The sequence below is a fragment of the Papio anubis genome, chromosome 11 (assembly GCF_008728515.1).
Source record: "Papio anubis isolate 15944 chromosome 11, Panubis1.0, whole genome shotgun sequence".
NCBI classification, from domain to species: Eukaryota; Metazoa; Chordata; class Mammalia; order Primates; family Cercopithecidae; genus Papio; species Papio anubis.
In genome coordinates this window covers 83,682,677-83,695,667 of record NC_044986.1, presented here as the reverse complement: position 1 = coordinate 83,695,667, position 12,991 = coordinate 83,682,677, and the positions used below count along the sequence as shown (strand labels likewise).

At 48.4% G+C, this 12,991-nt stretch overlaps 1 protein-coding gene across 13 annotated transcripts in view; it reads right to left on the bottom strand.

Moving 5' to 3' along the window:
* Nucleotides 1-2,082: 2,082 nt before the first annotated feature.
* The window catches only part of MARCHF8 (membrane associated ring-CH-type finger 8), a 139,721-nt gene continuing 128,812 nt past the window's right edge, over nucleotides 2,083-12,991 (bottom strand). For 9 of the 13 annotated variants that reach the window (XM_017962767.3, XM_017962766.3, XM_017962768.3 and 6 more), the window contains 5 exons: nucleotides 11,683-11,771; nucleotides 10,594-11,439; nucleotides 8,679-8,859; nucleotides 6,575-6,722; nucleotides 2,083-6,000 (listed from right to left, as the gene is read on the bottom strand). In XM_017962767.3, the coding sequence (XP_017818256.1) occupies nucleotides 5,696-6,000; nucleotides 6,575-6,722; nucleotides 8,679-8,859; nucleotides 10,594-11,439; nucleotides 11,683-11,771 (1,569 nt within the window). In that variant the 3' untranslated portion in view covers nucleotides 2,083-5,695. The remainder of the gene's footprint in view (nucleotides 6,001-6,574; nucleotides 6,723-8,678; nucleotides 8,860-10,593; nucleotides 11,440-11,682; nucleotides 11,772-12,991) is intronic. The other 4 variants (XM_017962772.3, XM_009214341.3, XM_009214342.3 and 1 more) reach the window with 1 other exon arrangement.

Genomic DNA, 12,991 nt, shown 5'->3' with positions numbered 1-12,991 from the left:
ACACACACACACACACACAGTACTTTCTATGTATTTACCTATATGAGCGTGATGCCTTCAACTGCATAGCTGTGGCTCTGGGAGCAGGACCTTGTAACAGGGCCTCTGCCCCTGACTGTCCAAGGGGCCTTTCCCTGGGAAAGGAACCAGGTTGATTTTCAATCTTTTTTTTTTTTTTTTTTTTTTGAGACGGAGTCTGGCTCTGTTGCCCAGGCTGGAGTGCAGTGGCCGGATCTCAGCTCACTGCAAGCCCCGCCTCCCGGGTTCACGCCATTCTCCTGCCTCAGCCTCCCGAGTAGCTGGGAGTACAGGCGCCCGCCACCTCGCCCGGCTAATTTTTTTTTGTATTTTTAGTAGAGACGGGGTTTCACCGTGTTAGCCAGGATGGTCTCGATCTCCTGAACTCGTGATCTGCCCGTCTCGGCCTCCCGAAGTGCTGGGATTACAGGCTTGAGCCACCGCGCCCGGCCCAATCTCTTTTTTTTTAATCACCATGCTGACAGGTTTGTCATAGGCCTTTCCCTCTGCTGTACTGATTTTACCTTACAGAAGCTCTCCTTAATGCTTCATCAGAGACTCCCTCTTCTCCAAAGAAAAGCCAGCTGCATTCCCTGGTCATCTGGTTGAGCTCGAGGTGAACCCCAGGGATCATGTGCCTCCCACCAGCCTGATACCCCAGTGGTGAGGACTTGCCTCTTGGCTTTCTCGAGGCCAACCAACTCAGAGGTGTGGCAGGATTGTAGGTCACAGTGGCACTTCCAAGGCCCTGGACAGTGACTCAACGCCTCTGTTATCAAGGTATCACACAGGCTGTGCACCAGCAACTCTAGGGACATCCTTCACATTGACAAAGAGTTGGCAAGCTTTTCCTACAAAGGGGCACACGGTAAATACTGTAGGCTTTGTAGGCCATACAATCTGTCCCAACGATTCAACTTGGCCCACTGTAGCAGTGAATCAACCGTAGATAATATGTTAAGTGAATGCACATGGCTGTTTGCTAATAAAGTTTATTGACAAAAACAGAAAGCTGCTTTTGAGCAGTTTACTATCCCGACACAGACTGTGGGGAGTCCCTCGCGGCAGGGTACCCCATCAGTGTGGCCGGTTACATCCTCTCAAGCCTGCCCGCACCCAGACCCTGTCGGGTGTGCTTTCAGAAAAACTCCCAAAATTCCCCAAAAGCATAGTGGCTCCCCCTGAGAGCCACCGCCCTCACCTTACAGGGGCAGGTTCCTCTTTCAGTTCCACCCTTCTCAGCACAGAGCTCAGGGGCCATCCCACCTCCTCTTGGCCATAAGCACAGTCCTTCCTACACAGGCTCAGCAGCTCTGCGGGCCTGTCCCCCACCTGGAGCCACAGGCCTCCACTCCTCGGGACAGCTGTGACCACGGCTCTGCAAAGCAGCCTTGTGTCTAGCTCCCAAGTCAGCTGGCAGCCCAGAATGGAAGAGTTCTGTGGATCACCTCTGAGGCAGCAGCACATCCGGGCAAGCCTGGCTTCCCTCCCCTCACCTCGCGCAACCCCTGACCCTGGCCACGCATGTGGTAGGGAAGCTGCAACCAGCCCTCAGCACTCCCAGCCCTGTGGGCAGTTTGCTCTCTGAGGATCGTGGCACTGCCTTCCCTCAGAGGCCTTGCCAGAGTCAGGGGATGCAGTGTGGCAGAGCTGTCACCGGCAACCCTGCTGGTCTCCCTGGTGCTTTCTCAGCTGGGCTGTGGGTCAGTAGCGAGTTTCTATGGATAAGGCTGCTTCTTAATCAAGTGCTCCGCGGTCATGTGGTGACACAGACTCAAGTCTATCTTCCCTCAGGGTGGTGAGCGTAGGTAGGGTCTGGGTGTCTGAAGCAAGCACACCTGTGAGAAATGCCTGTTTTCACTCCCATCCCACACACTCAACCAGACACCGCCGGGCCACCCCCGACACACGTGTCTGAGGGAGGCTGAGGAAAATAGATACCTCCAGGAGCCACATATTATTTCTGGATGTGCAAGCCAGACAACCCTGGAAAGGGGGTCAGGGAACTGGAGTGCCTGCCAACATCCCCAGTCTCCCTGCAGGAAAACACTCCCATGGCAAAACTCCTTTGTAAGAAAGGCTTTATTGCTGCAATGAGACGTCCCAGTGTATAGCACAAACCCCCCTGTACAGAGAATTTTTCAAGTGGTAATACTGAGAACCAGTGAACATACACAAAAGAATACAAAACTAGACATTTAGATCACTAGAAACTTTCTAAGGTAAGAAAAATTTCAAATGTGAAGTGCCTTTTAGAAACTACACCACACATGCCAGTGTAAATTTGGTTTACCAATCAATTTCTATAAACATTGCATCTAACTTTGCATTGATCAACTGCACAACTTCAACAGCTACTTCCAAGACAAAGATAAATGCTTTTAGTTCCCTATGTTTTGGTCTTTCCTTGGGCTAGAAATGGAAACTGCATGTTTCATACCAGATTCAAAAGGGAAAGCAATTCAAGCGCGTATTTGCCTCTAGCCACATCCAGAGCCGTGTGGATCTCACCCGGTTGGTCCCAGCCCTTCTCCAACCCTGAAGCCCACACCAGGGGTACAGAGGCAGCCCCAGATCATGCAGACATCACCTGAGGCTCCCAAACTGGCCCAGCTACCTGAGGCCTGCATGCCTGTGGCCAGGTAGGACACATGTGCAGGTTTGAAAACTAGGCCTACACGACTGCGAGTGGACTGAAGCAAAAAGGGGAAAAACATTAGAGGCCTGGAGTAGGAAGAGACCTTTTATAAAGTTTTCAGGAAATCCTCACAATAAACTTGGGCACAAAGACCAAATTGCTGAGGCCAGAAGCCTACTTATGGTACTATGACTTATGGGGAGTAGAGGCCAAATCAGAGAGGGCTGGCTAGTGATACCCCAGACACTTGCCTCTTCCCCTTTCCTGGCCTACAAGTACCAGGCCTCCTGGCCCTGAGACCTCATTCTGGGTTTCTATATGGGTCAACCAAATGCCATCCTTTCACTAAAGCCAGGTGCAGAATGGGGGGTGGGGGGGAAGCTGGTGAGTACACAGCACCCAAAAGAATCGAGAGAGCAAGTTTTCCGAGGCTACAGGAACACTGGCAGAGCCGGTGGCCACACCAGACAGGAGTACCACATCCCCGCCAGGCTTCATGCTTCACTGCTAGACGCAGGGGGCTAGAAGGGTCTGATGAATCAGGAGCTGAACTAGAACCTTCAAGAAAAGAAAAGGCAAGGGGGTGGCCATGTGCCCCACCAGGAGGGGAAAGAAGAATGTGTGTGGACTGTCCACAGTGAGGCCAGAAATGATGAGATGGTGTTAGGCAGAAAAGAAGGGAGAGGGCTTCCCATGAGAATCTGGTTGGGCATGGGAGGGGTACAGGGCTCAGTTATCAAGGCACCTTTGCCATAGTGGGGTGCCAGCTACACTGGGTGGGCTGCCCAGGGGCTGTCCCTACCTACTTTCCTATCTACAGGATGTCTTGGTGCTTTTCAAGTTCAGCATAAGGGGTTCCATTTGTGAACTGGGGATTCACACTTAGGAAATCTATCCTGGTCTTCACCTGAAACATCCATTTACTGCTGGGTGGCAGGAACAAGTACACAAAACCAGGGGCCTTGCCTGGGCAGTTCCTAAGGGACACTGGCAGGGCTGACCTGGGATTCAGCTCCCCTGAGTGGACAGTCTGTGGTTGCCTAGGGTCCCCAGGCTGAGAAGGGGTATGGGTAATTGCACTTCAGGGCACAGTGAACATAGGCATGGGCTGGATGTGGCCTGGGAGAAAGGGGAGGCTGCCCTATTTTCAGGAGCTGGCTATGGCTGGACAGTGCCTGCCTGGCCAGAGGAAGGCCACAGCAGAGCCACTCCACAGACTAAGACCTGTGCTGCCAAGGAATCAGACACTGGCTTGGAGAAGACAAAAGGATAAAGCCTGCTACTTTTAAGCCCACATCATAGCTTGGAGATCCTTCAGCCTCCTGGCCTTCAAAACGAACTCCAGGGCTTTCACTCTGAAAGGCATATAAATCACCTTGTGCCTGCTTCATCCCCTTAGCAGGACAAACGAAACACCTAAGGCCCAGAGAGACTGAAGGCAGGACCCCCAGCATCTGCCATCTCCTCCCTGCAGGCTGGGTGAGAGAGTGGCCTGGAAAGGAAGCATCTGAGCTACTTACATTGGGTTTCAGGCCCCCCGGCAACTTTCCCAGAGGTAACTATTTGCCTGGAACTAGGAAACTGGGTTTTAAAAACATAACTTTAAGCAGACTTTTTAGAAGGACAAGGCCATTTGATGGTAGTGATTTTGGTTTTGTTTTATGAAAATGGTACAGGTGGTAATCCCTGATGACAGAATGGACTGAGAGTGGGGCCAAGGGCCCCGAACGATCCTGTCTGTTCAGTCCGGTTAAGGCAACAGCTGGCGGGCATGTGGCCAGGGAACAGTGGCACAGCAGACCCTGGCAGTTTGCTCACACCTGGCCCTCGTCCCAGAGCCAGCCCGCCTGCCTCGTGGCCCTGGCAGTGACTCCACAGAACCTCCCCGAGCAGAAACCGCATGGTGGGCCACCGCTCATCTTGCACGCAAGAGAGAACCTGCAGTACACACACCCCAGCCAGGGTGGCACATGGCTGCTCTTTCAATGTGAAGCCAGCACCAACTGGAGAGATTTAACTATAAAGGAATATTTTTAAAATATTCAGTTTTGTTATCATTATTCACTTCCTCTCTTTCCATTTACATCTCATAAACTGTTCTTTTTCAGTGTTGACAAAAAAGAAACATACAGGGCAGGTCTATGAAATAACACCTTGTCATAAAACAGGCCCAAAAGCATAGGAATCAGGCTTTAATTGCCATTTAGCATCCATTAATTCCCATGAGATCTGTGATTTAAAAAGCCTCTAGCCTGCTTGTCCTGTCTTAAAGTCATGATATCTATTTTATGAACAAAACAAATGCCACGCTTCTTAGCATATATAAGGCAAAACGGGTTTTTGATCTCTCATGATGTAAAGGAGATACAAAGGTAAGGAAGGAAAGATTTTTAAATGAGACTTTTTTTGAGTGTCAATCCCACTGGACACACATATTACAAAATAAAGATTTTCTTCTGTAAAGTGCTGTTTGCTCAGTGAATCACGCGCCATCACAGAGCACCACAGCCCCACCTGCTCAAGAGCATGGAGGAGGCTGCATCGGCAAAGGGCGGGCAGGAGTCTATGTTTGGGGGTCTGTTTCAATACCATCTCCTGGGGTTCACCGTGGTGCAGAGGGAATCCTCTCATCGTGGCTAGACATTCCCCAATGCTCTGCTCCAGGCTGGGGACTGCTGCAAGCTGGAGGCAGCTGCGGATCAGGGCCTGGGCGCCCCTGCTCCTGCTCTTCCCTTGGGATTGGCATTTTATTCTCTCATTCTGCTCAAGACCATGGGCAGGAACTCTGCTGGCTCCCCATCAGGTCATCGTGGGGTCTTCCACCTTCCCACAGAGCTGCCAGGCAGAGGCAGTACCCAGGTATGCCCGGCCCACAGGAGGATTTTCTAGGAGACTACGGAAGGTTTAGAAAAAGAGAAGCCACTATAGTCACCTGTCCAGTCTATGCTATTAAAGGACATAAGAAAGGTATACAATTGGCAGTAAACAATTTCCTTCGGCTCTTCATGGATGTCCAGGAAAATGACAACCCACACACAATCAGACGTGAATGATTTCTGCTCCAGTGTCTTCAGGCTCTGTGCAACAAGAAGAGTTTGTGTCGGAATAACAGATTCCACGTCCATGTTTATTTTCAAAGTTGGGCTCTGCTAGTGGAGATTTTTCAAAAATATTCTTTTTGCTTGTTTCTGGACAGTTTTGAACATAGATCACTCTATTATAGGCCTTGAGTCTCTTCCACAATTGCACATACACGTTACACTGAACATACATAAAAAGAAGTCCTCCGGTGAAGCCGATGGCCACAACCACCAATTTAGTCCAAAAGGGCCATTCTAGGATTCCTGGAAGGGAAAAACTCAGCCTATTAGATTTTATTTAAGATCTGAAGTAAAGAAAAACACAACTTCTGAACTTCCCATAATAACTGATTCTGTTGTTGTGGTTGTTTAAGAGATGCAGTCTTGCTATATGTTCCCCAGGCTGGAGCGCAGTGGCTATTCACAGGTGTGATCATGGCACACTACAGCCTTGAACTCCTGAGCCCCCAGCAATCCTCCATTCCTCAGCCTCCTAAGTATCTGGGACTACAAGACTGCACAACTGACCAATGGATTCACAACTCATCCAATGTTGCTTAGTCAAAGAAGAGTGGAAGACAGTGCCCAGCTACTTCCTGCTTTTCCAGGACGCAGTTTGCAGATTCTCATGTTCCAGAATATGAACTCTCCTGACTGGGTTTCAAAAACTACCACCACAGCAAAAGAAATGCCAAAAAGGGGTATGCTGCCTTCTAACTGATGTCCCTCCTCCAGAAACCCAGACGTTTTTGCCTGACTGGAAAATCCTCTGACCCCAGGACTCCTGTGAGCTATCCTGGCCCCTGTGCTGAGCTTGCTCTTCAGCCTGAGAACTCACCTGTTGCCTGCCCCTGCTTGATCTCCTCGGTGGTACGGTCAATGAGCACATATAAGGACCAGACCACACATGTGATAGCAATGATGTGGAATGTCACTGAGCACATGATCTTCCTGCGCTCGCTGGACGTCATCTGCAACTTCTCCCACTAGAAAAACAACACAAAGTGTGAGGCTCAGGCTTCTGGAAAAGGGCTCCGGTGGGGTGAGAGCATTGTAGGCAGGTAAGATTGGCTTTCCGCCCCACTTCTCCCTTCCCAAACTAGATGCATTCCCACAAGTTTGTTCTCCTAAAACCACTTGGCTTCAACCAGGTACCAGGTGCAGCCAACGTTCTATGCGATGAAAAGAAGCCGCGATCAAGATGAATGTTGAACTACCATCAAAAATCCCCTTGTCTGCTTATTCTTGCAAGCAGACAAAAAATGGCCTGATAAAGAATTCTATGATTTCAGTCCTAATGAAAACAGTATGTTGGCCCAGGACCCAGGTGCTATGTTTTAAGTCTCCCTGATGCGCTGACTGGCATGGACGAGCGGAAGAAGAGGGTTGATGATGCCACAACACACTAGCAGATGGGTCACACTACATTGTGAAGGTGAATGGCAGAAGACGCTCACTCTTTGGTCCTTGCTACTTTGGCAGCAACAGCTCAAAATCGACGCTAAGAGTTCCTGGTACAAGCAGACTCTGCTAGTCCCATCTCCTCTAGGAGCTCATTAATTTACTCCAAATAGCCAGACTTTCTTTTTCATTTACTGGTTTCCGAATCGGGAGAAAACACATAAAGGTAGAGAGAAAGAACAATGTGTAAACACTCTGCACATATCCTTTGCCAACCCTAGTCACAGGCTCTTTCCAGATGGGTCTATGCAGGGTAGTTGAAAATAGAGCCTAAAAGACTTCCTATATTGAGAGATTAGCATAGAGTAGGCACCCAATAAATTACAAGGCTTCTACTGGGCAAAACTTTTTAAGCAGTTTGCACAAGCCTTCTCTAACATCTGGTTGTTTTCTGCTGGGATTTTATACACTAGCAAGTTCCCTGGTCTTCCTACCTATAACACAGAGTCAGTGCCTCAGTGCCCCATGCTTCCTGCTACTCCTACAACACACGTAGCTTGACACCCTGTTAATGCTCACCCTCACCTTTCTAGGGTATGCTTTACTCCACAGACAGCTTGACCTCTCTAAACTCCTTTCACTCTGCCTGCAAATCCTAGTAATCCTTCAAGAACTGCTCTAAAACCCAAACACCCTGTGAGGCTACCATCGCTCCACTTCCCCAGCACTCTAGCCTATAACGAGCATTTCCTTTTCTGAATGACTGATATGCTCTACCAGCACATCGTTTAGTATTTAATTGGCTAGTACTTGATGATGTGACTTATCTTGCAATTTATATATTAATGTTCTGGGATAGGAACAGTCTTTTATTCTTCCAGACAAAACTGTTTGTGCTGGGCATCTAGAGAGATGTATGAAACAGTCAACATTTAAATAGAAAGCCAGTGCTTTGGACAAAGCTCCTCTCAGAGGGCACAGCGACATGGGTCTCCAGAGAGCTGCGTGTCATACAACGCCTGTGGGTCCTTTCTGAAGACAGCTGCACATCTTGCAACGTTTGTGCTTTCTTTCTTTTCCCTATCCACCTACTCACGCTCCCATCCAGCAAATACTTATGGGTGTATACAAATAAATTTACTGTGTACTACACTGTGCTGGGTGCTGAGGAGATACTAATCTCCAACAGACAGTCCTAATCAGAAAGGCAGGACGTCAACAGTTAGTACGTATAAAATTAGGTCCTAAGATATGTCACAAACAGTCTGTGGTCAAAGGCTAGATGACTGACACCGACAAGCAAGCAGTCTTACTTTGAAGGGAAAAGAAGGATTATGAATGGTCAGAAAGAGCTTCTTCCTGAGGAGGGGGACTTGAAAATCGGCACAAGAAACAACAATCTCTACAATGCAGATGTAAGCACCAGCCCCAACTTTTTAAGGAAATGAACGTAGGCAAGCCATGACCTCATAACCTGAGACACCAGCTCTCTGGGGGTCACTGGTTTCAGGAAGGGTGAAGCATCCCTTCCTCCCACGTACTTTTCTCAGCGGTTTCAGCTTGGTCTCCATGATGAACTCATACTTGCAGAGCTCGCAGCAGCGCGTGTCAGAGCTCTTGATCCACTGCTGCAGGCAGGCCTGGTGCACGAAGTGGAGGCTTCCTGTGCAGTGGCAGGGGGTGATCAGGGGGCTCTCATCATCTCCTTCACAGTGGCAGATCCTATAGTGGAAGGAAAACCCGTCATTCCAAGGAGAGTCCCATGACAGGGAAGCTGATGCTTCAGTGGCAGGTCAATCCCCCCAAAGGAAACTCAGAAACAAACATTACAGAAGTGACTACGGGCACAAAAACATAGAAACACAAATGAAAACAATCACTACAAACTAAAAATTTCTAGCTTACCGCACCAACATGGAAAGTCTGGAGGGCATTTGGCAACAGAAAGGAAAAAATGATGTAAGAAATGACAAAGCAGTCATTTTTTGATATGACATGAGAACTTCACTGAAAGGTGAATTTAAAGCAACATAGAATCATTTTTGAGAACATAAGATGGTAAAATAATTAGAGGAAAAATTTCTATGTAAAATAAAACCAGCATTCCAACTTCTAAAAATACTAGTGACTTTAAATGATATTTGCTTTTTAGCTATTATCACTGAATTTACCTTCATACCCCACAACTATGTATTTCTGTCGTCTCTCAGGAAGTAAACAAATATCACAGTACCTCTCCTAGACCTAAAACACTTACCATTACAAGATGCTGCAATTTCATCTCTTTTTCTTGGGACTACTAACAGCAGTAAGTGAGAAATTAACTTGAAAGCACTCTGTATTTCCAGGAATTATGCACCAAGATGTAGCTATTAGCCTGAAGGAACTTAACAGGCTTTTAAGAAACAGAGGGGTCTTTTCCAGCAGCTAGAGAACAGTTTGGGGCACCCGTTCTCTGGAAGGAGCCAGGCTCTCAGGCTGTTTGTTTTAGTGAGGGGGTCTCTGATCCAAATGTTAGAAATGATGACAGTTGGCACTAAGGAGTGGAGACTGGGGAAAGGTCAGAATGAGGAGGGCACAAGAGTCATGACAAAAAGTGAATTATGGAGGCCAGACAAGGATGCTGCATAAGGGAAGACAAAGGGGGGAAACAGAATTAGGACGGGACATAGGTTGGCTACACCCCAGTTAAAAGGAAGGAAGGAAGGAGCTACTGGAGAACAGCCAGTCCCCACACACCTTTTGGGGGTGGGTGGGGAGCAAGGGTTAAAAAAGAGGCTGGGAGATGCAACAATGCTTAAAATCTGGACCATCAGGCTGGAAAGCTGGAGATACTAGTTTCTTTCTTCCAGTTTCTTCATGCAAAGTCTACTTATTTTTAGTTTAGAAGAGTCAGCTTGGCCTTTAATATGTGTAGCTTCTTCCTCTTTTTTTTTTTTTTTGTTGTTTTTTTAGACGGAGTTTCACTCTTGTTGCCCAGGCTGGAGTGCAGTGGTGCAATCTCAGCTCACTGCAACCTCCGCCTCCTGGGTTCAAGCAATTCTCCTGCCTCAGCCTCCTGAGTAGCTGGGATTACAGGCGCCCACCACCACGCCCGGCTAATTTTTGTATTTTTAGTAGAGACGGGGTTTCGCCATGTTGGCCAGGCTGGTCTCAAACTCCTGACCTCAGGTGATCCACCCGCCTCAGCCTCCCAAAGTGCTGGGATTACAAGCGTGAGCCACCACGCCCAGCCAGCTTCTTCCTCTTTTACTATTTGTGAAACTATCTTGGGACTCACATCATAAAAATTTTTTCAAATGATACTGATACTCCATTCTTCTGGAGAAAACAATCAACCCACAACTGGTTACAACTTCCTATTACTTCATTTTCCTGAAACTTCACATATTAAAGCAAGATGAGGCTCCCGATGAGAGCAGAGATGGCTAGAATGGCACTTCCTGGCAAACCAACCTGCAGACATCCCCTGATGTGGACACAGGAGATATGGGGGGTAATTTTTCAGAGAAGGGAGAAGGACAATCCAGGTCGCTGTCCTTTTCCGTGGAGCAGAGAGGCGCCCGAAGAACCCTACTCTTCAGTTTTGCAGATGTGCTGTCCTCAAAGACATCGTCATCTCCCATCTCGTCAGAGCAGAAGCCCATACTCCCTGCCAGCCCGCTGGAGGACTTGGCAGTGTGCAGGCGAGTGGCACAACTCTCCAGCTCATGGAACCTGTGCAGGCTGCTGGCGCTCGAGCCGTGCGAGAGTGAGAACAGGTACCGGAGCAGTCGCCGGCTTCGGGACGTGGCCTCGCCATCTGCCTTCTCTTCCAGCAGCAGGCCGGGCCTGCCCCGTTTGCCAGCTTCCACCTCTGAGGCAGTTGAGCGACTGGCAGAAAGGCATGAAACACAAGAATGTTTGGAATTGCCAAGAGGTTTGTGGTTCACGGTTCTTTTTTCTTTATGATGAAACCTGTTAGTTCTGAGACATGGATCTTGAGGGAGTATTAATTTTCTTTCAGAACAAGTTCTTTCCACATAGGCAAAACTTTCTGAAGTATCCTGCGCCTTCTCACCCACATCATTGAGGGACCTTGAGAACTTCAGTGTTCTTCTGGCTTTGGTATTCTTAGCAGGCTTCAAGGCCTGGACCCATTCTGAACCAAAGGAATTTCTCTCTGATGCCTGTGACGCATCCTTACAGATAACTGTCACAGTGAACCCTTGTGTCAGAGAACTCTGGCAGTGAGGAGCTTTCAAGACAACAGCAGACTGCACGGAACTGTGGTGACAATACTCAGAAAACACTGCACTGGAACTGCATGCAGAACAGTGGGATAAAAGCACAGAAAGTAAAAACAATTTTAAAAGAGAATAGACATCATAGTGAAGAAATGAGACTAGCATGGATAACTTGGTGAGCAAACCACACATAAAACTGGGCCAACTGTTTAGACCAAAGGCACACTGAATAAGCAAATGGAAATTCAAGGACCTACAGACACTAATGCTTATTTCTGGCTACACACTGATCATGGCAGCATCTGAAGCAGAGTGTTACCTGCAGATGTCCTGGCTGGATGGCGTGATAGAAGTGCGAGAGAAGGATGACACCGGAGCCGGCTCTGATGCTGACGGAGGACTCCCAGCCTGCAATGACAGACCTCTGGTCAGTGTTCAGGGAAGAGCCAAGGGGACTGTGTGCACTGTCTCCTGAACGGTGACAGGTAGGAACCCTAGAAATGTCTGCTGTTTCCCGCTGCTCAATGAGTAACACAAATTAGATCCCTCTAAGCCTTGGCAAAACAAATCAAATATCGCTATTTTTTTCCTATCTGTGGATAAAAGTGTAAGAAATGTCTGAGGCTATGGAACACCACTACTAATCTCCTGCAGGTCCAGTGGCCATTTATTTTCTAAGCATCTAAATTGAATTAGTTCATACATAAGTCAAGACACCAAGTACTACAAGTTATCATACAAATGCCAAAGAAATATGAGGCCCCAGGCCTGCCAGCACTGGCTTCCCCAGCACTCTCTCCTAGTTCCGGAGATCACCAAGGCTGGTAGATTTAAGAGCTCTCTCCCACCTCACAACCTCATGCACAGTGCCAGATGCTCCCTGTGTTCCACAAAACCTCACTGCCCTGCCACAGCTCTTCATATAAAACGGAGTCCAGACCACCTGACATTGGGGGACACCAATCCATAGCTCAACCAGGGGCGGAGGTAGAGCACAGAATGCTCCCAATAGGTCTAATCTTGAAACTGTAAATTAAGAAAAATAATCAAGAAAATTTAGATTTGAAAGAAGTACAGCAAGAGGTCATGGGATAGAATACAGCCTCTGAGGTGGTGAATAGTCAAACTTAGAGAAAAAATCTAGGAAGGAAAGGAAGCACTGCAGTGAGGACAGAAATGGACAGAGAGAAATAGGGACAGTGCGTGGCACTGAGCTGAAGATGTGCCACCACCGCTAGAGGGCCCCAGACTTCCACGCCAGCCTCAGATTTCCCAGGCTCCACAGCCCCACAGACCTATGCATATTCATAAAAAAGCATTTGTCCCTCCTTAAGACAGTGAGCCTGAGTGAGAATCTGCTCCATGCAACCCCAACAGCCCCAGGAAAACAGTGCCATGAGTCTGTTATCACTGGAAACGCTGTATCACCACCTACCTTCTGCAGGCCCACCTGCATGGCCCTTGGCCCTGACTCCTTGATACAAAGGAGCTCCACCCTGGCCCACCATTCCCCGACTGAGGCCTAGTCCCCACTCTAAGTGCCATCCCCAAGGGTGCACTCTCATCCTGGAACTCCACCTATGGGACCCCCAACCTTGGTCAGCAACCAGAACAGATATAGCCATTGC